At 42.9% G+C, this 24656-nt stretch overlaps 2 protein-coding genes across 4 annotated transcripts in view; both read right to left on the bottom strand.

Moving 5' to 3' along the window:
- Positions 1 to 24656, bottom strand: part of LOC115135767 (transcriptional regulator ATRX) — a 45103-nt gene that overhangs the window by 16877 nt on the left and 3570 nt on the right. For 2 of the 3 annotated variants that reach the window (XM_029670832.2, XM_029670833.2), the window contains exons 2-17: positions 18196 to 18305; positions 18055 to 18110; positions 17905 to 17948; positions 17471 to 17589; positions 17217 to 17333; positions 10868 to 10977; positions 7631 to 7698; positions 5696 to 7512; positions 5483 to 5549; positions 2627 to 2778; positions 2217 to 2381; positions 1981 to 2095; positions 1752 to 1851; positions 1354 to 1527; positions 1049 to 1193; positions 828 to 937 (exon numbers count right to left, since the gene is read on the bottom strand). In XM_029670832.2, coding sequence (XP_029526692.1) covers positions 828 to 937; positions 1049 to 1193; positions 1354 to 1527; positions 1752 to 1851; positions 1981 to 2095; positions 2217 to 2381; positions 2627 to 2778; positions 5483 to 5549; positions 5696 to 7512; positions 7631 to 7698; positions 10868 to 10977; positions 17217 to 17333; positions 17471 to 17589; positions 17905 to 17948; positions 18055 to 18110; positions 18196 to 18305 — 3469 coding nt within the window. Of the gene's footprint in view, positions 1 to 827; positions 938 to 1048; positions 1194 to 1353; positions 1528 to 1751; positions 1852 to 1980; positions 2096 to 2216; positions 2382 to 2626; positions 2779 to 5482; positions 5550 to 5695; positions 7513 to 7630; positions 7699 to 10867; positions 10978 to 17216; positions 17334 to 17470; positions 17590 to 17904; positions 17949 to 18054; positions 18111 to 18195; positions 18306 to 24656 lie in introns of those variants that run through there. The other variant, XM_029670834.2, reaches the window with a different exon arrangement.
- On the bottom strand, positions 22436 to 24112 carry LOC115135768 (SEC61 translocon subunit beta). Its single transcript, XM_029670835.2, is given in 2 exon segments — positions 22436 to 23889; positions 23892 to 24112. Coding segments are annotated over 2 exon segments (279 nt in total). The 5' UTR covers positions 24076 to 24112; the 3' UTR covers positions 22436 to 23794.

Below are 24656 nucleotides of genomic sequence, written 5' to 3'. Positions count from 1 at the left end.
GTGTGCCTTGTTAAAAGTTAATTTGTGGAATTTCTTTCCTTCCTAATGTGTTTGAGCCAATCAGTTGTGTTGTGACATGGTAGGGGTGGTATACAGAAGATAGCCCTATTTGGTAAAAGACCAAGTCCATATTATGGCAAGAACAGCGCAAATAAGCAAAGAGAAACGTTCAGTCCATTACGTTAAGACATGAAGGTCAGTCAATCCGGAATATCAAGAACTTTGAAAGTTTCTTCAAGTACAGTCGCAAAAACCATCAAGCGCTATGATGAAACTGGCTCTCATGAAGACCGCCACAGGAACGGAAGACCCAGAGTTACCTCTGCTGCAGAGGATAAGTTCATTCGAGTTACTAGCCTCAGAAATTGCTGCCCAAATAAATGCTTCAGAGCTCAAGTAACAGACACATCAACTGTTCAGAGGAGACTGCATGAATCAGGCCTTCGTGGTCAAATTGCTGCAAAGAAACCACGACTAAAGGACGCCAATAAGAAGAGACTTACTTGAGCCAAGAAACACAAGCAATGGTTTAACACTGTGTTATTAACACACATATGTGTTATTTCATAGTTGATGTCTTCCCTATTATTCTACAATGTAATTTTTTTTTTTAAATAATGAAAAACCCTTAAATGAGTAGATGTGTCCAAACGACTGGTACGTTGCACTGATCTTGAGCTGTTCATGTCTATTATTATTTTGTATTATGTCATGTTTTATTATTATTTTTGGACCCCAGGAAGAGTAGCTGCTGCTTTTGCAACAGCTAATGGGGATCCATATCAAATGCTAAACACTCATTTTGTTCTCTCTTCCCTTCCTCTTACCTGCAGTGTCTTCCCTAGGCCCATGCAGTGGGCCAGTAAGCAACCTGATCCAGGGGTTGAATTGGCCTTCTTCACTGACTCACAACAACAGTCCCAGATAAACTGCACACCTATCAAAAGGAAGAAGTACAGCAAATCGAAGGGGACACTGCTGTATTTGCCACTATGTTAATTATTGTATGTATTGGACTTGTACAACTGAAATAAAAACCAAGACTTACCATCCACCTGGTGAGGCTTGAGCCTGGTCACCAGGTTCCTGTGCACCTGAATGAGTGGCTCCCTGGTCCCCTCATCCTGATCCAAGACCAGCTTAGTGGTGATTGGACAGGCCACTTGAGACACCTCATCGTCAATAACAATCACCTGCGAGGAAACCACCATTAGACCAAAACTGATCATATAAACCATATATAGATATAATATATAACGTATTTAAATAAAATAGACTAATAGTATGACATTTCTGAGAGAGCATGGTTTCAACAGTGAGTGTGAATGAGAGGGTCAGCTGAGTGTAGTGTACCTCTCTGAAGTCCTCCCTCTGCTCTCTGCCTGCCAGGCGTCTGCATCTATCCTCCTCCTCCTTCAGGGCTCTCTGGGTCTCTGAGCGGAGGTGCTCATCTATGATGATTCTGCGGATCTTCTTGCGGCCCTTAGGTGTACCTTTGTTGTCTCCGTCCTTCTCGTCATCGTCACTCTGTTTAGATAGACAGATCCGGAGGTCACCAGCACAACAACGCTTTTACCAGTACAATTGAACATTTAGCACCTGATACACAAACAGTAAACAAGAATAGCAGAATGATGATCATACCTCTCAGAAATAAAATAGTTGCACATCATGAAGTTATTAAGAAGAATTTAAAAGGTTGACTGACCATGCAAAAGTAAGATGAGATGGTGACATCCACTCGTTATTACCTTATCGACGCTGGAGTCAGACAGCACAATATATGAGGGTTGCTGCTTCTTCTGTAGATAACTACGGACTGATTCCCTCTCGACTCTAGAGGTAGATGAGCTAAGGAGACAAAAGAGCAAAGATATTTCACTAATAAAAATAATGCAACCGCAATTACATGTAACAATGACAGAAAACATGGTTTCCTTCCAGGTTAGCAGCATTGACAAAACAAATTAGTCTTCTTACCTTTTGGGCTTCTGTTCATTGCCCTCATTCTCAGATTGGCTCAGCTCTTCACTCATACCAGACTCTTCCTGCTCTGATTGGCTATCATCACTACTCTGGCTCTCCAATGTCTCACCTGAGGCGATGGAAGAAAGCAGAAAATAAGTTCAAAGTAATTGGACCAACTCCAAAACTAGTCTAGGGCACTGATGGTATCCAATCATAAAGTCGTTCCACAGAACCCATCCCACACACACCTTCGGTTCTTCTAGACTTCTTGACTTTCTGCTCGTTCCCATTTTCTTCAGCTGTTTTCTGATCACTTGGATTTCCATCGTCAAGGCTGAGCTTGTGGCGTAGCAGACAGTGTCTGTGACGAGTTTTACTGGACTCAGAGTCAGAGGTCAAACTGGAGGTCTCCCCTGCAGCAGAAACATGAATAATGTCAGGAGGACATAATATTCCTATAGCAAATGTTAATTCAACCTGTACACTAATAAGCAGTGACACATGGCGATGTCTTAGATCACCACAATTACAATATGGGCCTACTTTAAAATGCCCAGTTAATAAGAAACAGGTCATGTAAGGACAGAATTTCAGCTTAATGACAAAAAAAAACTTTTAAAAATGGAAATGTCGGTGGAGGAAAGGAGGGATCACTTACCATTATCATCTGAGCTTTGATCTTTCCCCTCTTCCTGCGCCTTCTCTTCCCTGTCAGATTCATCATCCTGTGATGACTCCTCGTCTGAAGAGAAATCCTCCCCCGATGAGTAGTTGGCTTTGATTTGGGCCAAGAGCATTTTCTTAGCGATTCTTTCAGAAGCAAGGAAGAGAGGGAAAAGGGACCGGAGGATCATTTTAATGATCATCACATCAAATCCAACAAGCCCTGCTTAATAGGTTGATTCTCTAAAGGAACTGGTCTTACATAGGATTTAATCTTAAACTTAGCAATATCACCAGGAGATACATTTCTTCTAAAATTAATGAAAATAACAATGCTAGCTATTCTAATACCTCTTTGCATTCCCTGACCTGTAAACAACCGACAATACATTTTTTAAATAATTCTGAGGGGGAACAGGCCATTGTTTTAAGTGGTTGAATGTTTCTTTCTTTACAGATGTAAATATCTGTTATGTGACCAAATAGACAGCTGAAATGCTCTGTCAAAGACCATTTCACTTAATTTAATGTTAAAAACACAACACATTGAGTAGTCAAAGGCCAGATAACCTAACGACTTTGTTAGCACATTTGAATCAACCCTTCCCCTCCAAAACAAACATCTAAGATGTATCACTCACAAGATTAACAAAGCTGGTCCTATATAGAATAATGAAGACATACGAGACATTATAAAGGGTATTCATTTATTACAACGGATAGTTTCTCTTACAGAGTTCAGTCAATGACAAAAGTAAGAACATATCCTTGGTTTAACGCATGCTCTACAACATGCCTTTAACAAGGCTAACACTACAGCACCTCAGAGCTAATGACAGCATAATTATTAGTTCAATTTGAAAATAAGTTCTTACAACCACTTTTATTTTAGGTGGTATGCAGGAAAGTTTGTGGGGTAAAAAAAAAAAAAATTAAAAGGTTTTGTTGGGCTTTATACGAAGTTCAATATTCGGTGAAATACATGCATCTACTTACACATGAATATGTTTTTAAGAAACAATCCTTTTGGCAGAATAATAGTTGAATGAAGCCTCAGATGAAGCCTCAGCGAGAAGTAAGTTTACATGAGGAGGGCCCCTCATATGAGGCAGTATCAAACAGCAGCGGCCGACAACAGCCTGGGCCTGAGGCCTTACCGCAAGTGTTTAAACTGGGAAAATGGAAGAACAAAAAGACACTTCACTATGTAAGACAACATGTCTCCTCGTCTCACAGCAATGTTGTAAGGCTGACCTCAGAGGTCACAAGAGGACAAAGTTGTGGTTGAATAAAATGCATTACAACCATTCTACAGGACCAGCTTGAAGAGCGGTTGCTATTAGGCATCAAGCTCCTCCAAAGTAAAAAAGAATTGCATTAAATTAGAGGTTTTAAATCATTTAAAATGTAGGTAAATGGCCAATAAGTATGGCCTTGCATGCAAAACAAACATTAAAATACTCTAAATATGATTATGCAATTAGTATCACAAACAAAGCATACAAGAAATTCAGCTAGGTGCCTGTGGTGAAAAAAGGCACAAAGAAAGTCAAATACAGTACAGTCTTATAATCAGTGTCTTTGGTATACTGCTGTTTCGCATCACAAGTCCTCTTTCTAGGCTAAGCCCTCAACCTGGCCAGAAGCAATAAATCATATAATGTTAAAGATTCAATCAAGCAGAATAGATAGTTTTCCAGTCTGTTCAGAGAATCATTGGATAGTCGACCCATCGTATTAGTACTCAACTGTGTCAGAATAGCAGTGCTAAATACAGCCACTTCACCACTGGCATATTGCACATGCACTTCAAATATATCAAGAAAAAAAAAATCTTCCATAAAGTAACCATACACCAACACCTAATACTAGCAGTAATGTGTATGCTTTTACACTGCCTTAGAGAAATGGGCAACATCCAGCAGCCAGAAGGGTGCAGTCATGTACAATACGGTCCCCCTAAAGAATACCTGATCATGAACTGACCATTAGGGGATGTATAATATGAGGGTTGGGGTCCAAATTCCAGTCACTTAAGAAATGACATCAAACTCCATGATGACCAATTCCCAGTGACAGGAATGTAATTCACCCCTAGTATAGTCAAAGATAAATATAGCCAGACCTGTAAATTAAGTCTAAGGGTACGTTCAGGTGTGTATTCAGTAACCTGGTGTGGTTCATTAGCTTTTATTAAAAAAAGAAAGTATAATCACACTATTAACAAATAATGCAATTGATACCTTTAACATGGCTTAAAATACTTAATATACAGTATACTGTTCTTTTTTGGTAAAAACTAGAATACTATATGTGGAAGAAATAAGGATGACTTACAGTATTGTTGACCAATGAGAAACTATGAGGTATAAAATAATTTGTTTAATCTGTTTTAATAAGTGCACCAGGCTTTTGTGCATACTAATACGATAACCAGCATTTTCCCCTCTTAATCACCTTGAAATGCACAGACATGGACAAATGATGCCACATTCTGCTAATAGACAACTCACATTTAACTTTAAATTACATTTTCAAAAAAAAATTAAGAAAAAGGTAAATGAAAACAGTGGCATAAGTAGCCTATCATTCATAACACAGCCTTAGCAAGGTGTAAGGAGGGGTTTCTCCCTGTGCTTGACACGGTACCTCTGCTCTACACTAGAAATTGTATGGGATAGCTGCTGGTTTACTGCAGCTGCGGGTTGGACGAGACAGGATTGATTGGGAAGGGGTCTTGACAACGGAGGAGTCACCATTATTAGCACCCAACTTAGAGTTCCGTGGCGTGGCCTTTCTCCCGCGCCTAGGGTGTATTACAAACGCTAAGTCCGTTTGTTCGGAACCATACCTATTTTCTGGATCGTCATCATCTTCTGCTTCCCAAGAAGGCCCAGACCGGGTCTGCTCTTCATCGCCTACAGGTTAAGAGTACAAAAAAAAAGGGTCAGTTCAACATTTGCCAATGATGAAATCTACATGGCTACCTGAAAAGGGTTGAAATACAGCTCATGAATGCAGTGGTTTACCTCAAAAGTGTAGAGAAAGTGAGAGACCAACTCACCAGATGACTGGTGGAAAGCTGCTGACCCCAGTAAGGCCACCTCCTCAGTGATAGGCTTAATCTTCTGGTCACCACTGTCGTCGCTAGACTCAGAATCCTGGTCTCCCTCTTCTTGACTGGAAGAGGATGGCGACTGCTTTGTTTTCTGCTGGGACCGAGGTGTGCTTTTAGGCTTGGTTACCTGGGTATTACCCTCCTTGCTGAATGCAGATTCATTCTCTTTCTTGACCTTCCGAGGTCTGCCCGGGGGCCTATGTTGTGGACTAATCTTGCTGGGGGTAGGTTCATCCTCTCTCTTAACCTTCCGAGGCCTCCCCCTGGGCCTGCTCATAGTCTTGATCTCCTTCTGCAGGTCTGGATTGTCACTGGAGGAGTCGGAGTCAGAGGAGCGGTCTTGCACCTTGCGTTTGCGGACCACTCTTTCTGGAGAGAGGGCAGTGTTCTTCTTCAGGCCGAAGAGGCATTTCTTGGTCACGCTCCGATGGTCTCCATCGTCACTCCCGGCTTCGTCTGAACTGCGAGCCATGGCTGCCCGCTGAAGGACAGCAGGGACCTCATCGGAGTCAGAGTCTTCAATTCCTCTCCCAAGCCCTCCATCATCAGCTTCTTGAGGCACTTCAACATTGGGGCTGGTATCAGGGTCGGAGTCACCCTCACTGTCAGCGCCTGAGGGGGTAGACTTAGTCTTGCCCTCACCTGGCCTGCGTAAGGGCGTGGTCTTTACCCGAGGTGAGCGTCTATTCTCTGGTTCATCTTCCAGTTCCAGCACCAGAGATTCGTTTCCCTCCTCAGCAGATTCATACTCCCCTTCTGTTGCAGGTTCAATAGATTCACAGTCCCCTTTACGTTCATCCACTTTTTCTTTTATTTCTTCCTCCAACTCCTTTTTTACCTCCGCCTCCAACTCTGGGGGGCCAGAGGGTGGCTGTTTTTCAACAGGGACAGGTGTAAGTTGCACCACCAGTTGTTTTGTCATGTTGGAAGGATCTTCTCCGGGTTTGGAGTTTTTCCGTGGCCTGCCTCTACCTCGACGGGGTATTATCTCTGTGCCAAGGACACCTTTCATTTCACTTGAGGACGAAGGCCTTTCATCATCCGTAAAGCCTTTAGAGTCTGAATCATTCTCTTCCAAATGTTCAGATGCAATTTTCTTTAAGTAATGCAGGCAATTTTTATCAACAATGTCCATTTCCACACAACCCTCTTGTGCTCGTTGAGGTGCATCAGTACCAAAAGTGGAGTTTCCCCCATCTTTTGGCAGACCAATCTCTTTGAACTCCTCCCAAAGGGCTTCCTCCAGAGCTGTGTGGGACTTCTTTAGACCCTTTAGTACTGACTGGAAAGTCTTCAAGTATTGTCGCTTAAAATCCATTCCACCTTGAATGAATTTCACGAAAGTTGTGTTTACAGTGTTTGTAGAGTCCACAAGGTTTTTTGCCTTTTTGGCCATCTCCTCTGGAATTTGAAGGGTGTTGTAGTTGAACACCACATGACCATCCATGCCACTATGGTTCCAATGACCCGTGGGAATGTTTTGAGAATGCCTGGGATGGGAGTCACAATGTCCAGATTTGCCATCACCTCTGCCCCTCTTGCGGTGGTCTTGCCACAAACTCCCCAGGTTGTCAAGAATGTTGTCACAGGCGACGACCAGGTCTAGAAGAGGCGCTGGGCTGCATACGTAGCAGTACCACTTACTCTCCTCATCTAGGATGCCAGACAGCTCCTTTCGCCCCAGATTACGCACAATGCATTTCTTACAGAAGGCGTTGGGGCAAAAGTCGCAGCAGATCAGGTTTCCCCCCTCTGCACACCATCTGTAAGAAGCAAATATAGTAGTTTGAAGTAATGATTAACGTAACAACCTGTATGTTTTTTAACGTCTCAGGATTTGCTTGCAGCATCTTTTTGTTTAGGAGAACCACCCCATCGTACCTGCACTGTTCATCCATGCCATCACAATCCTTGCTGATGTCATCACTTGAGTAATACTTGAAACAAGACTGAGAAAATAAGACAATAAGGACAAAGCCTCCAAAAATGTAGCTGAGCTCAACAAAATATTTTTGGAGAATGACACACTGAACAAAAATATAAATGCAACATGTAGTGTTGGTCCCATGTTTCATGAGCTGAAATAAAATATCCCAGAAATGTTCCATATGCACAAAAAGCTTATTTCCCTAAAATGTTGTGCACAAATTTGTTTACATTTAGTGACCATTTCTCCTTTGCCAAGATAATCCATCCACCTGACAGGTGTAGAATATGAAGCTGATTAAACAGCATGATCATTACTAGGGTTGACCCCAATTAGTTGACTGGTCGATTGGTTGGTCGTTAGGCTGTTGGTCGACAGAGATTGTTTTAGTTGAGCAGTAACAAGTGTATATATGCGCCCATCTCAGTGAACTAATCCATTGGAGTCTTGGACTAAAAGCCCAGTTATACTCGATTCGAAAATGTGGTCGGCGGCTCCATATTGCAGGTGTGACAATTGCGGAGCCTCCAGAGGCATGCAGAGGCCAAATCGAGCTCTGTACCACATCACCATGCGCCTCCCAAATGTTTTAATGCGGAGGGCTCTGTATAGCTCCCCATTGACATGATGGGTTGACGGTAGGTGGGGGCAGCACATCCTGCTCCGCAAAGCGCAAGAAGTATGAATGCCCCGACGTCTGTGGAGGCCATATCACCATAAATCCTGCATGGCCAATGCAGACGTGTGATTGACCATGCACCCAGATGAACAATGCACTCTCCCACCAATTTGTGCATTCACTGTTTCATATCTTCATTGTGTGAATTGTTTGCATTTGATTATTAGTGTATATCAACACCCCATGACATATCACCAGTAGTAAATTAACCGTTAATTCCTAATCTAACGTTTGTTACTTTGGTTACGGTCATTTCTTTTAATGCATTCAATATTATTCCAGTCTTTTGTAGGAGTGGACATATTATTTACAAAGTCCATAACCTATGCTATACTTGTGAGAAACAACTTTCGGTTTAATTAATTCCATTTACGAGTTCTGTCAATTTAGTCATAGTCTTTTGTTTGGAACACCCCTGTCAATGTTGAGTAAGGACGCATACACAGAAGTGGCCTGCGCACAAATGCAGGCATAGAAATACTAATCGGATCCCCAAACGGCACATTTATGATTGGCTTAACGCGCCACCACTAATGACCTGTGGAGCTCCTCAAAGTAATGTTTTCTTTCCATTGAGAATGACAATAGTTCCTCAATGTATTTGAAAATATTTCCAGTGCTCTCCCTTTCGATAACCACTCAGCATGAAAGGGAAAAATGTCATGCTCTGCTCTGATCCAGTGGAAATGTCAGTGCTGGACTTGGACTGAAATAGGTTCTGGTACTCATTTTAGCTCCACAATACTTTAGAGCTAATATTCTATAAGAGGAACAGGAGTTCAAGCAGTAGAACAGTTGAGGTGCTGGTACTCAGCTCAGGTGAACTCCTGCCCAAGTCAAGCACAGCTTCTTATCCTTTGCGCAAATAGCCTACAAATGTCTGTCCCAAGCTCACTGGCACAGGAAATTGAGGACCCAGAATATTTTATACAATGTTGCAAGTTCGCTAGAGCAAGTTTTGGCTGGACCCAAGTTAATAATTGATAATGTTTCAAGTTTGTTGCAAACAGACAGTGTGTAGCCAATCTGATTTCTAAGAAGAAAAAAAAAAATTCTACCTGCAGGCACAATGTTTTTATTTTTTGGCTTTATGTAGGCTTTTTAAAGTAGTTGGCAATGGCAATAGAAGTAACTTTTTATGTTTGTATCATTTTCATTTAGATTGAATGTTGATTAACCACATGACAATGATTAAGATATGAAGACATTATTATAAATTAAACTGTTTCACTAAAATGTGCATATGAAAACCATAACTGGCACGCAGATCAGTAGAAATGGTAAGATAAATTGGCATTCCACATGAGAAAGGTGGCCAACTCCTCATGTAGCCCATTACCGGCAACTTGTGCGAAAGCCAGCAGGAGCAGGAGGAAAATAGTTGGGTCAGGTTATTTTTTTTTCTTCTGGTTATCGAGACCTCTGGCACCCTAGGGGAATCCAACTGTAAGCTTAAAGCATCAGACAAACTCAATGCATATAGTTTATTTTATTAAAACATATTAGGGTGTGTCTATATACGGACAATACATGTTTAAAAATGTTGAGCAATTGAACAGACGACTTTCGGACGACCAAGATTTTTGATTTTGTCGGGGACAGCCCTAATCATTACACAGGTACATCTTGTGCTGGGGACAATAAAAAGCCACTAAAATGTGCAGTTTTGTCACAACACAATGCCACAGATGTCTCAAGTTGACGGAGTGTGCAATTGGCATGCTGACTGCAGGAATGTCCAACAGATGTTGCCAGAGAACTTAATGTTAATTTCGCTACCATAAGCCTACTCCAATGTTATTTTAGAGAATTTGGCAGAACATCCAACTGGCTCACAACCACAGAACACGTGTATGGCGATGTGTGGGTGAGCGGTTTGCTGATGTCAACGTTGTGAACAGAGTGCCCCATGGTGTCGTTATGGTATGGGCAGCATAAGCTACGGACAGCAAACAATAGCATTTTATAGAGAGCAATGCACAGAGATACCATGGGAAGATCCTGAGGGCCATTGTCGTGCATGATAATGCACAGCCCCATGTCGTAAGTATCTGTTCCTGATTCCTGGAAGCTGAAAATGACCCAGTTCTTCCATGGCCTGCATAATCACCAGACATTGGGCATGTTTGGGAGGCTCTGGATTGACAGCGTGTTCCAATTCATGCCAATATCCAGGAACTTCACACAGCTATTAAAGAGGAGTGGAACAACATTCCACAGGCCAAAATCAACCGCCTGATAAACTCTACGTGAAGGAGATGTGTCACGCTGCATGACGCAAATGGTGGTCACACCAGATACTGAGTGGTTTTCTTTTAAGGTATCTCTGACCAACATATGGACTCCCAGTCATGTGAAATCCATAGATTAGGGCTTAATTTATTTATTTAAATGGTCTTATTTCCTTATATAAACCATAATGCAGTAAAATCTTTGCCATTGTTGCATGTTGCGTTTATATTTGTGTTCACTATAATTGTCCCAATCTTTGACAGACCCAGGTTCACCTCACCTTGCAAATAAGTACTTTGAGTACCGGATGCGGATTGAAGGAGTCCCTCTGGAAGTGGTTAACTTGCTGGCCACAGGCTGTACAGCTAACAATCTCCAAGTGTTCACCTCCTACAAAACACACAATCGATCAACCAATGCTTCCAAGTCTGCATTGCTTGCTCTTTGGGGTTTTAGGCTGGCTAAGAAAAAGCATCATTCCCCAAGAGAGGATGGCTTTCAACTTCAGCAGTGATGAATTCATGAACTTCTTCAATGAAAAGATCATGTTTATTAGAAATCAAATTATGGACTCCTCTTTGAATCGGCATATTTCTCCAATGCTCAGTTGTTTGCACAGAACTGCCAGGATCTAGGATCAAGGAGACACTCAAGTTTTTTAATCCTGTATCTCTTGGCACATTCATGAAAATAGTAACAGCCTCTAAACCATCAAGCTGCATACTGGACCCTATTCCAACTAAAATACTAAAAGAGCTACTTCCTGTGCTTGGCCCTCCTATGTGGAACATAGTAAATTGCACCCTATCCTCCGGATGTGTACCAAACTCACTTAAAGTGGCAGTAATGGAATAAACAAACATGCAGTCAATAATACAATAGAAAAAGTATATATAGCGTGTGTGCAAATGAGGTAGGATAAGGGAGGAAGGCTATAAATAGGCCATAGCGGCGATGTGATGGATGTGCAGAAGATGTGTGCAAGTAGAGATAAATAACAGTATGGGGGATGAGGTAGGTGGATGGGCTATTTACAGATGCCGTGATCTGTGAGCTGCTCTGAAAGCTGGTGCTTAAAGTTAGTGAGGGAGATATGAGTTTCCAGCTTCAGTGATTTTTGCAGTTTGTTCCAGTCATTGGCAGCAGAGAACTGGAAGGAAAGGCTGCCAAAGGAGGAGTTGCTATACCTGCTGGAGCACGTGCTATGGATGGGTGTTGCTATGGTGACCAGTGAGCTGAGATAAGGCGTGGCTTTACCTAGCAAAGACTTGTAGATGACTTGGAGCCAGTGGGTTTGGTGACGAATACGAAGCGAGGGCCAGCCAACGACAGCATACAGGTCGCAGTGGTGGGTAGTATATGGGGCTTTGGTGACAAAACGGATGGCACTGTGATAGACTACATCCAGTTTGCTGAGTAGAGTTTGAGGCTATTTTGTAAATTACATCGCCGAAGTCAAGGATCGGTAGGCTGGTCAGCTTTACGAGGGTGTTTGACAGCGTGAGTGAAGGATGCTGTGTTGCGAAATAGGAAGCCAATTCTAGATTTAATTTAAGATTGGAGATGCTTAATGTGAATCTGGACAGAGTTTACAGTCTAACCAAACACCTAGGTATTTGTAGTTGTCCACGTATTCTAAGTCAGAACCGTCCAGAGTAGTGATGCTAGTCGGGCAGGCGGGTGCGGGCAGCGATTGGTTGAAGAGCATGCATTTAGATTTACTTGCATTTAATAGCAGTTGGAGGCCACGGAAGGAGTGTTGTATGGCATTGAAGCTCGTCTGGAGGTTAGTTAACACAGTGTCTAAAGAAGGGCAAGAAGTACACACAATGGTGTCGTCTGTGTAGAAGTGGATCATAGAATCACCAGCAGCAAGAGCGACATCATTGATGTATACAGAGAAAAAGAGTCGACCCGAGAATTGAACCCTGTGGCACCCCCATAGAGACTGCCAGAGGTTCGGACAACAGGACGTCCGATTTTTGAAATGGGGTATGCTTATTTAAGATGGTGAGGAAAGCACTTTTAAAAAGTAACCAGGCATCGTCTACTGACGGAATGAGGACAATATCCTTCCAGGATACCCGGACCAGGTCGATTAGAAAGGCATGCTCGCTGAAGTGTTTTAGGGAGCGTTTGACAGTGATCAGGGGTGATAGTTTGACCGCAGACCCATTATGGACACAGGTAATGAGGCATTGATTGCTGAGGTCCTGGTTGAAGACAGCAGAGGTGTATTTGGAGCACAGGTTGGTTCAGATGATATATATGAGGGTGCCCATGTTTACGGATTTGGGGTTGTACCTGGTAGGTTCATTGATCATTTGTGTGAGATTGAGGGCATCAAGCTAGATTGTAGGATGTCCGGGGTTTTAAGCATGTTCCAGTTTAGGTCACCTAACAGTACAAGCTCTGACGATAGATGGGGGGCAAACAATTCACATGTGGTGTCCAGGGAACAGCTGGGGGCAGAAGGGGGTCTATAGCAAGCGGCAACGGTGAGAGACTTGTTTCTGGAAAGGTGGATTTTTAAAAGTAGAAGCTCAAATTGTTTGGGCACAAAACTGGATAGTAAGAAAGAACTCTGGCAGTTCTATCTTGTCGGCAAATGTTATAGTTAGGGATGGAAATTTCAGATTTTTTGGTGGCCTTCCTAAGCCAGGACTCAGACACGGCTAGGACATCCGGGTTGGCAGAGTGTGCTAAAGCAGTGAATAAAACAAACTTAAGGAGGAGGCTTCTAATGTTAACATGCATGAAACCACAGCTTTTACGGTTACAGAAGTCAACAAATGAGAGCGCCTGGGAAATGAGAGTGGAGCTAGGCACTGCAGGGCCTGGATTAAACTCTACATCACCAGAGAAACAGAGGAGGAGTAGGATAATGGTACAGCTAGAGGCTATAAGAACTTGTTGTCTAGTACTTTCGGAATAGAGAGTAAAAGGAGCAGGTTTCTGGGCACGGTAGAATAGATTCAAGGCATAATGTACAGACAAGGGTATGGTAGGATGTGAATACAGTGGAGGTAAACCTAGGCATTGAGTGACGATGAGAGGGATAGTGCCTCTAAAAACAATTTAAACCAGGTGAGGTCAACAAAGTGTGGGAGGTGGAACTAAAGGGTTAGCTAAGGCGTATTGAGCAGGGCTAGCAGAAGGGCCTTAGACATCGGAACGGAAGAAGTCAGTTGTAGCCCCTTGTAGCCCCACGCGATTACGTCGGCAGATCAGTCGTGATGGATCAGCAGGGCTCTGTGTAGAAAAAGGGTCCTGGCCAATAGGCAAAATAGGTATTGTAGCCCAAGAGAATTGGCTTTCGGACCTCTTCAACTAACAGTCCAGTGTGTTCTAGAGAGCAAGTGGGCCACGGCTAGCAGGCTAGCAGATGGGCATTCAGGGGACATCACGATGGGGGAGCCAGTTGAAAAAAAACCTCGGGCAGAATACGTCGGTAGTCCAGTCATGATGGATTGGCGGGGCTCCGGATCGGCAATAAAAGGGGTCCAGGCCAATTGGCAAAATAGGTATTGTAGCCCAAGGAGTGACTGATGGACCTCTTCAGCTAGCCAGGAGATGGGCCTAGCATAGGCTAGCTCCAGGCTAATTGGCGCTTTCTTTGTGAGAAGCCAATCGCTAGCTCCGATGATCCAGGTGAAGTGGTTTAGAGCTTGCAGTAGGAATCCAGGGATATGGAGAGTAAGAAGTCCGATACGCTCTGGGTTGAATCGCGTTGTGCAGACTGGCAGGAGTTGTCCGGGCTAAAGTTTAGCTGATGACAGCTAGCAGTGGCTAGCTGACTACTAGCTAGTTAGCGGTCTAGCTTCTGTTGGGGGTTCCGGTTCTGAAGTAAAGAAAATGGGTGAGGCAGTCTGCAGGAGAGTATGTTGAAGTTGGGGTTAAGAAAAATATACACGAAGATAAAAGATATACACAGGACACAACAAGATAAAAGACGCCATCTTGAAAACGCTTCACTCTGGTTTTCGACCCCATCATAGCACTGAGTCTGCACTCGTGAAGGTGGTAAATTACCTTTTAATAGCGTCAGACTGCATCTGTCCACGTGCTCCTAGACCTTAGTGCTGCTTTTGACACCAGCGATCACCACATTCTTTTTGAGAGATTGAAAACCCTAATTGGTCTACACGGACAAGTTCTTGCCTGGTTTAGATCTTATTTATCGGAAAGATATCAGTCTCTATTAATGGTTTGTCCTCTGACAAATCAATTGTACGTTTCGGTGTTCCTCAAGGTTCTGTTTTAGGACCACATACACGCACACAAACATACAGTTGAAGTCGGAAGTTTACATATGCTTAGGTTGGAGTCATTATAATTTGTTTTTCAACCACTCCAGAAATTTCTTGTAAACAAACTATAGCTTTGGCAAGTCGGTGCATGACAAGTAATTCTTCCAACAATTGTTTACAGAGATTATTTCAGGAGGTCTACAAACCTGACTCAGTTACAACAGCTGTCAGGAGGAATGGGCCAAAATTCACCCAAGTTATTGTGGGAAGCTTGTGGAAGGCTACCCAAAACATTTGACCTAAGTTAAACTATTTAAAGGCAATGCTACCAAATACTAATTGAGTGTATGTAAACTTCTGACCCACTGGGAATGTGATGAAAGAAATAAAAGCTGAAATAAATCACTCTACTATTATTCTGACATTTCACATTCTTAAAATAAAGTGGTGATCCTAACTGACCTAAAACAGGGAATTCTTACTAGGATTAAATGTCAGGAATTGTGAAAAACTGAGTGTAAATGTACTTGGCTAAGGTGTATGTAAACCTCCGGGTTCAACTGTACACACACACACACACACACCCCTACCTCTTGGAGATGCACACAATGTCAACATTCACTGCTATGCAGACAACACACAGCTGTACATTTCGAGGAAACATGGTGAAGCCCCAAAATTGCCTACCCTGGAAGCCTGTGTTTTAGACATAAGGAAGTGGATGGCAGCAAATGTTTTACTTTGAAAGTCTGACAAAACAGAGATGCTTGTTCTAGGTCCCAAGAAACAAAGAGATTTGCTGTTGGATCTGACAATTAATCTTGATGGTTGTACAGTCGTCTCAATTAAAACTGAAGGACCTCAGCGTTCCTCTCGACCCTGATCTCGCTTTTGACGAACATATCAAGAATATTAATAGGACATCTTTTTCCGACCTTCGTAATAATGCAAAAATATAACATTTTATCAAAAAAATTACGCAGAAAAGCTAATCCATGCTTTTGTCACTTCTAGATTAGAGGACTGCAAAAGCTCTACTCTCGGGTTACCTGGCTAAAGCACTAAATAAACTTCAGTTAGTGCTAAACACGACTGCTAGTATCTTGACTAGAACTTCCGCTCTGCACTGACTTCCTGTTAAGGCCAGGGCTGATTTTAAAGGTTTTACTGCTAACCTACAAAGCTAACCTGGCCCAGGGATCCGAAGGTGAACGGCAAGGTACTGGAGCGTCGAACCACCCTTGCTGTCTCTGCCTGGCCGGCGCCCTTCTCTCCACTGGGATTCTCTGACCCTATTACGGGGGCTGAGTCACTAGCTTACTAGTGCTCTTCCATGCAGTCCCTAGGAGAGTTGCATCACTTGAGTGAGTTGAGTCACTGATGTGATCTTCCTGTCTGGGTTTTGCACCCCCTCAGGCTTGTGTGGTGGAGATCTTTGTGGGCTATACTCAGCCTTGTCTCAGGGTAGTAGGTTGGTGGTCTGTTGATATCCCTCTAGTGGTGTGGGGCTGTGCTTTGGCTAAGTGGGTGGGGTTATATCCTGCCTGGTTGGCCCTGTCCGGGGTCTCGTCGGACGACTTCCGCGGTCTCAGCCTCCAGTATCTATGCTGCAATAGTCTATGTGGTGGGGGGGCTAGGGTTATATCTGGTGTAATTCTCCTGTCTTATCATCTAGTGTCCTGTGTGAATATAAGTATGTGCCCTCTAATTCTCTCCCCCACTCCCGGAGGACCTGAGCCCTAGGATCATGCCTCAGGACTACCTGGACTGATGACTCCTAGCTGTCCCCAGTCCACCTGGTTGTACTGCAGCTCCAGTTCCAACTGTTCTGCCTGAGGCTATGGAACCCTGACATATTCACAGGACGTGCTACCTTGTCACAGACCTGCTGTCCCCCCCCCCAACCTTCTTGCCCTCTCTACTGCACCTGCTGTCTCACCCTCTGAATGCTTGGCTATGAAAAGCAAACTGACATTTACTCCTGAGGTACCGACCTGTTGCACCCTCTACAACCACGGATTATTATTTGACCCTGCTGGTCACCGATGAACAATCTGGCCTTCATGGCCATGTACTCTTATAATCTCCACCTGGAACAGCCAGAAGAGGACTGGCCACCCCTCAGAGCCTGGTTCCTCTAGGTTTTTCCCTAGTTTCCTGCCTTCCCAGGTTCCTGCCTTCATAGGGAGTTTTCCTAGCCACCGTGCTTCTACATCTGCATTGCTTGCCGTTTTAGGCTGGGTCTCTGTATAGCACTTTGTGACATTTGCTCATGTACAAATTTGATTTGATTGATTACAAACATGAATTCATTGTCATTCTGCAGCACACTTTTAGGGTAATGGATATGCATATTCGTATTAATTCATGAAAGCTCACCTCCACGTCTCCTGGGAAAAACTCTTCTCAGATGACCAGATTTTCCACAATGGAATTCTGTACCTCGGAAGTCATCTCTGACATTTTCCACCGGCTCTGGCCTCACCAGTGCAGTACCTTTGTGCATAAGACATGTAAAAACAAACGCATGGAAACAAAGGCATTTTCTGTTTATAATCCAGTCAGTCATACATTATGCATTTCCAGTGTTAATATCCTCTTACAGTATTGAAAGAAGTAGCAGAAAAACAAACCTTTAGGCAATCTTGTTACATCAGGATAACCGTTTGAATTGACAATCAAGCAGTCATCACTTTCATTTGAAGCACCAGATTCATCCAGTCCACTGTGTTTAATCACAACGGAAGGTTTTCTGTAATACAACAAGTGACATCGATTAGAGCAGTGGTTTTTCAAACCTCCTCAGTGACCCCCCAGACATCTCACAACTTCGTTGGAGCCCTAAACTAGCTCACCTGATTGACCTCAATAAGGGTGTGTAATTACTTGACAAGTTGAATTGGGCATGGTAACTCAGGAATAGTTCAAATATATGGAATGGCTTGGGGTCCCATTCGAAAAGTTTGAAAACCTCTGCATTAGAGGATAATGTTTTTATGCGTTTCCTGTCCATAAACAACATGTACATAAACTATCACATATTTCAAAATATCAGAAGAAAGCCCACCTCCTGGAACCACATCTGGACTGCTTCAAGGCGTCTGTTGAGGTCTGTATTCAACAAGAAATATGTAATAACTACATCTTCTAGATCTGCAACAATACTAAATACTCTTTGGTCTAGAAGAGCCAATACGGATATTTTTCATGTCAATACCTCAAGGGAGGTTCGGTCTGTTGAGTGTGGCTCCACACAGTCCTTGGTCATTATACCTGTGAATTAAAATCAGCAGACAATAATGGCCAGACAACACCGCTATACCTACTGAGATAAAGGTGCACTTATTACAGTTCTCACCCTCAGGACTTTCAGTCACCAGTGTGTCGTCATCTTCCTCTGGAGCATGAGCCAAGAACCCATGCAGTTTGGTCACCAACACATTGAGCTTGCTCGTGCCAAGAGGAATGCTAAGAGGAATGACAGCCAAATTAATAAAAATCCAGCATACCTCACAAGTTTCTTTCTAGAAAGCTATACAGCTTTGTTTAAATTCCGAAGTATGTGGATATGCCATAGCTACTGGTATGATGTGAACATTTCCGTCCTTGTCCTTCTCTGTCCCTTTACTTTAGAAACAGTTATCACGATTCAATAGGCTAGCTAGCTATTTTACCCTAATGCTAGCCCATTCATAGACGTTGACTACTTTAAGTGCCTATTGATGAAGGCATCTTCTTGCTGGAAGAATTTTGTTAACCGATCCAACGCTTTCTCTAAACATTAACCGAACCGCAAGCAATACGCGTTTTGTTTTGGAAACATAAGGAAAACATTTTATATCAGCGAGAAATATATTTTTTAGAAGATGCAACACATACAGTAGGATTAGTTTGCCTTTCGGCATTGTAATTTCAGAATATGTCTAAATATATCTTGCGCTAGTGTTTCAAAGGATTACTTCAATCACGTGTTGTGATTAGCTGTGATATTCGCCGACTAATTTCTCCCGCCGGAACAGCAACTATTGTCAAAATGGGAAGCGGTTCTGACTTTGTGGCCTCGTTATCTAGTGGAAATCGCTCTGTCATTTCCTGGTTGGTAAAATTCTACATTGTCTACTAAATTTCAGTTTGTGCGTAAACAAGCACTGAATAGTGTAGTGAATCATTGTACCAATAAACCGCTGTGAAATATCTAACAAATAACAAATCAAAAAGTTTTACAGCTGTTTGATGCTGGTTACTTTTAGTTTTCCACCAGCTGTAAAAACGATAGTTTGTTATTGATAAGATGCACCATACAGTACCATACATAACAAAATGTGGAAAACGTCGAAGGGTATGAATACTTTCCGAATAAACTGTATATACAAAAGCATCTGGACACCCCTTCAAATAAGTGGAGTTGGCCATTTCAGCCAAGCCCGCTTGCTGAGCACATAGCCATGCAATCTCCATAGACAAACATTGGCAGTAGATTGGCCTCACTGATGAGCTTAGCACCGCCATAGAATGTCACCTTTCCAACAAGTCAGTTTGTCAAATCATACTTTATCACATGTGCCGAATACAACAAGTGTAGACTTTACCATGAAATTCTTACTTACAAGCTCTTAAACAACAGTGCAGTTCAAGAAGAAAATATTTACCAAGTAGGCAAAAAAAAAGTAATAAAGTAACACAATAAGAATAACGAGGCTATATACAGGGGGCACCAGTACCGAGTCAGTGTCCAGGCTAGTTGAGGTCATCTGTACATGTTGGTTGGGGCGAAGTGACTATGCATAGGTAAAACAAACAAACAGCAAGTAGCAGCAGTGTACAAAAGGGAGGGGGGGGGTCCATGTAAATTGCCCTGTTGTGATTTGTATGAATTGTTCAGCAGTCTAATGGATTGGGGGTAGACGCTGTTGAGGAGCATTTGTCCTAGACTTGGCGCTCCGGTCCTGCATGCCGTGCGGTAGCAGAGAAAACAGTCTAACTTGGGTGACTGGAGTCTGACAATTTTATGGGCTTTCTTCTGACACCGCCTATTATATTTGTCCTGGATGGCAGGAAGCTTGACCCCAGTGATGTACTGGGCCGTTCACACTACCTTCTGTAGCGCCTTACGGTCAGATGCCATACAAGGCGGTGATGTTATTGTGAAGTGTAAATGTCAAGGAGCAACAACGGTTCAGCTGCGAAGTGGTAGGCCACACAAGCTTACAGAATGGGACCACCGAGTGCTGAAACGCGCAGCACGTAAAAATTGTCTGTCCTCAGTTGCAACCCTCACTACGGAGTTCAAAACTACCTCTGGAAGCAACGTCAGCAGAAGAACATGGCCGAGCAGCTGCACACAAGCCTAAGATCACCTTGTGCAATGCCAAGCGTCGGCTGGAGTGGTGTAAATCTCGCCGCCATTGGACTCTGGAGCAGTAGAAACGTGTTCCCTGGTGTGACAAAAACAAGCTTCACCATCTGGCTTCTTTATCGTGCAGTCCGACTGACAAAATCTGGGTTTTGCGGACGCAAGGAGAACGCTACCTGCACCAATGCATAGCGCCAAATGTAAAGTGGAGGAGGAATAATGGACTGGGGCTGTTTTTCATGGTTCGGGCTAGGCCCCGTAGTTCCAGTGAAGGGAAATGCTACATCATACAATGACATTCTAGAAGCATCTGTGCTTGCACGGGCTACAGTTTGGGGAAGGCCCTTTCCTGTTTCAGCATGACAATGCCCCCGTGCACAAAGATAGGTCCATACAGAAATGGTTTGACAAAAATCGGTGGAAGAACTTGATTGGCCTGCACAGAGCCCTGACCTCAACCCCTTCGAAAACCTTTGGGATGAATTGGAACACTGACTACAAGCCACACCTAATTGCCCAACATCATTGCCCGACCTCACTAACGCCCGTGGCTGAATGGAAGCAAGTCCCCACAGCAATTTTCTAACATCTAGTAGAAAACAGCCTCAAGTCTTCTGGGAAGGCTATCTTCTTATGGCTGCAGGGGCAGTATTGAGTAGCTTGGATGAAAGGTGCCCAGAGGTACCCAGAGTAAATGGCCTGCTCCTCAGTCCCAGTTGCTAATATATGCATATTATTATTAGTATGGAGTAGAAAACACTCTGAAGTTTCTAAAACTGTTTGAATGATGTCTGAGTATAACAGAACTCATATGGCAGGCAAAAACCCGAGAAGAAGAGTTTGGATTTGTGTACTAAACGCGCTAACAAAAGTAGCTACTTGGACATAAATAATGGACATTATCGAACAAATCATGCATTTATTATGGAACTAGGATTCCTGGGAGTGTATTCTGATGAAGATTATAAATATTCCCTTACTTTTGACAATGTGATTTCTGTTAACTCCAACATGGCGGATAATTTTTTTCTTCTTTTCTCTGAGTGCCATCCCAGATTATTGCATGGTTTGCTTTTTCTGTATAGTTTTTTGGAAATCTGACACAGTGGTTGCATTAAGGAAAGGTATATCTATATTTCCATGTCTAACAATTGTATTTATCAACATTTATAATGAGTATTTCTGTAAAATGATGTGGCTCTCTGCAATATCACTGGATGTTTTTGGAACAAGTGAACGTAACGCGCCAATGTATACCGAGATTTTTTTTTTTTATAAATATGAACTTTATGAAATAAAACATACATGTATTGTGTAACATGAAGTGCTATGAGTGTCATCTTTTGAAGATCAAAGGTTAGTGATTAATTTGATCTCCATTTGTGTTTTGTGACTCCTCTCTTTGGCTGGAAAAATGGCTGAATTTTTCTGTGAGTTGGTGGTGACCTAACAATCATGTGGTGCTTTTGCTGTAAAGCCTTTTTGAAATTGGTCACTGTGGTGGGATTAACAACAAGATTACCTTTAAAACGGTATAAAATACATGTATGTTTGAGGAATTTTAATGACGAGATTTCTGTTTTGAATTTGGCGCCCTGCACTTTTACTGGCTGTTGTCATATCGATCCCGTTAACAGGATTGCAGCCCTAAGCAGTTTAAAGCAAAAGGGGATCAACTCCATATTAATGCCCATGATTTTAGAGTGAGATGTTTGACGAGCAGGTGTCCACATAAGTTTGGTCATGTAGTGTATTTCACAACAATTTAGATAAGGATTCCCTATATTACCCAGTGCTTGTTCTCTAACTGAAATTGAACAGCAAAGAATTTTAGAAACCAGAAAATTTAGATTTTCACTAGAAAACACAGCCAAAGTCAAAACAGCTTTCCCAGTTTGACAACAGATGCCGCTCCTGCGGGAGAAATCAATAGGCGAATATCACAAATATTGTGGGTGAAACACTATCATTCCACTATTATCGCCAGATATATTATGTAAATTCTGAAATTAAAATGCAAATATTAAAATACATCCTGTGTGTAGCACCTTTATAGGGTTAGCATTTCCATAAAGCCATTCAGTTGAAGTCGGAAGTTTACATACACCTTAGCCAAATGCATTTAAACTCAGTTTCACAATTCCTGACATTTAATCCTAGTAAAAGTATTCCCCGTCTTAGGTCAGTTAGGATCACCACTTCATTTTAAGAATGTGAAATGTCAGAATAATAGTAGAGAGAATGATTTATTTCAGCTTTTATTTCTTTCATCACATTCCCAGTGGGTCAGAAGTTTACATACACTCAATTAGCATTTGGTAGCATTGCCTTTAAATTGTTTAACTTGAGGTCAAACTTTTCATGTAGCCTTCCACAAGCTTCCCCACAATAAGTTGGGTGAATTTTGGCCCATTCCTCCTGACAGAGCTGCTGTAACAGAGTCAGGTTTGTAGGCCTACTTGCTCGCACACGCCTTTTCAGTTCTGACCACACATTTTCTATAGGATTGAGGTCAGGGATTTGTGATGGCCAATCCAATACCTTGATTTGGTTGTATTTAAGCCATTTTGACAACTTTAGAAGTATGCTTGGGGTCATTGTCCATTTGGAAGACCCATTTGGACCAAGCTTTAACTTCCTGACTGATGTCTAAGATGCTGCTTCAATATATCCACATAATTTCCCTCCCTAATGATGCCATCTATTTTGTGATGTGCGCCAGTACCTCCTGCAGCAAAGCACCCCCACAACATGATGCTTCCACCCCTGTGTTTCACGGTTGGGATGGTGTTCTTGGCTTGCAAGCCTCCCCCTTTTGCCTCCAAACATAACGATGGCCATGATGGCCAAACAGTTCTATTTTTGCTTCATCAGACCAGAGGAAATTTCTCTAAAAAGTACAATCTTTGTCCCCATGTGCAGTTGCAAACCGTAGTCTGTCTTTTTTTATGGCGGTTTTGGAGCAGTGGCTTCTTCCTTGCTGAGTGGCCTTTCAGGTTGTCGATTTAGGACTCGTTTTACTGTGGATATAGATACTTTTGTGAAGATGCTGGAGGAATTAGGTACAAGGTCCATTGCTGTTCTGGGATTGATTTACCCTTTTCGCAACAAAGTACGTTCATCTCTAGGAGAGAAAAAAAAAGAAGATGCATTCTGTTTTGAGTCCATTTACTGTACAATATCACAATAAAAATGTCCAAATGATGTTAACAAAACATCTACAGGTTCCAATTCAGGCTGAAATATATAGATGCTTACTGACGTCCTGATGAGGGGACTAGGTGCCTGATCCTTACTGGAGAGGAATCACCCATTGTCATTAACAGGACCTACAGCAGCCAGTAGGAGATGAGTCTCATGTAAGGATTCAGTCCTAGATGATCTGTGCTCAATGTCAACACACTGGTGATCTGCATTTCAGTTTGAGTTGGACACTAGACTGTTGCCCTGCTCTAAGAGAACACCAGACAGATTGGGGCTGTACCACCCGCCGGGACAGGCGAGTAGTGTTGTTGGGGATTCAGGTTGGTTGGTCCAGGTCTGATGTGTTAAGAAGCTGCGCCGCAGGGTCAGGGATTGAGGGTGAAGGGTCATGGGGAGGGGTTTAGGAGCGGGTGTACTTCCCCCAGATGTGCAGCATGAAGACCGACGCGATGAACAGAAAACTCATCACCAGCACTGGACCTACTTTGAGTCCTGAGTGTAGAAGCGCCACATGCCCCCTGTGCCGCCCGCTGACGCTGTGGTCCTGCCTGCACTGCGTGTGCCACTGCTCGTTGCTTTCCTCTGTCGGACTGTGGATCCTGCTGCGCGGGGGGCTGCTGTCTTTCTGGGGGATCGGCTCCCTGCACCGACATTAGTTGCACTTGATGCTGGTCCAGGCATTTTAAGTTGCACTTTGGAAAACTTCACCTGTTCTTCAAACTGAAGTCCACGTCAAAAGGGCAGCAGTGCTGTACACAAATCGCCACAAATTCAGAAGGAACGCATTTCTTTCTTGAGCAGTATGACGGCTACGTGGTCCCATGGTGTTTATACTTGCGTACTATTGTTTGTCCAGATTAATGTGGTACCTTCAGGCGTTTGGAAATTGCTCCCAAGGATTAACCAGACTTGTGGAGGTCTACAATATTTTTTTCTGAGGTCTTGGCTGATTTCTTTTGATTTTCCCATGACGTCAAGCGAAGAGGCACTGAGTTTGAAGGAAGGCCTTAAAATACATCCACAGGTACACCTCCAATTAACAAATTATGTCAATTAGCCTATCAGAAGCTTCTAAAGCCATGACATTATTTTCTGGAATGTTCCAAGCTGTTTAAAGGCACAGTCAACTTAGTGCATGTAAACATTTGACCCACTGGAATTGTGATACAGTGAATTATAAGTGAAATAATCTGCCTGTAAACAATTGTTGGAAAATTTACTTGTGTCATGCAAAGTAGATGTCCTAACGGACTTGCCAAAAC

Source organism: Oncorhynchus nerka, linkage group LG10 (genome assembly GCF_034236695.1).
Source record: "Oncorhynchus nerka isolate Pitt River linkage group LG10, Oner_Uvic_2.0, whole genome shotgun sequence".
Classification (NCBI taxonomy): Eukaryota; Metazoa; Chordata; class Actinopteri; order Salmoniformes; family Salmonidae; genus Oncorhynchus; species Oncorhynchus nerka.
Note: the sequence above shows the minus strand (reverse complement) of the source record. Positions and strands in the feature narration are given on the sequence as shown.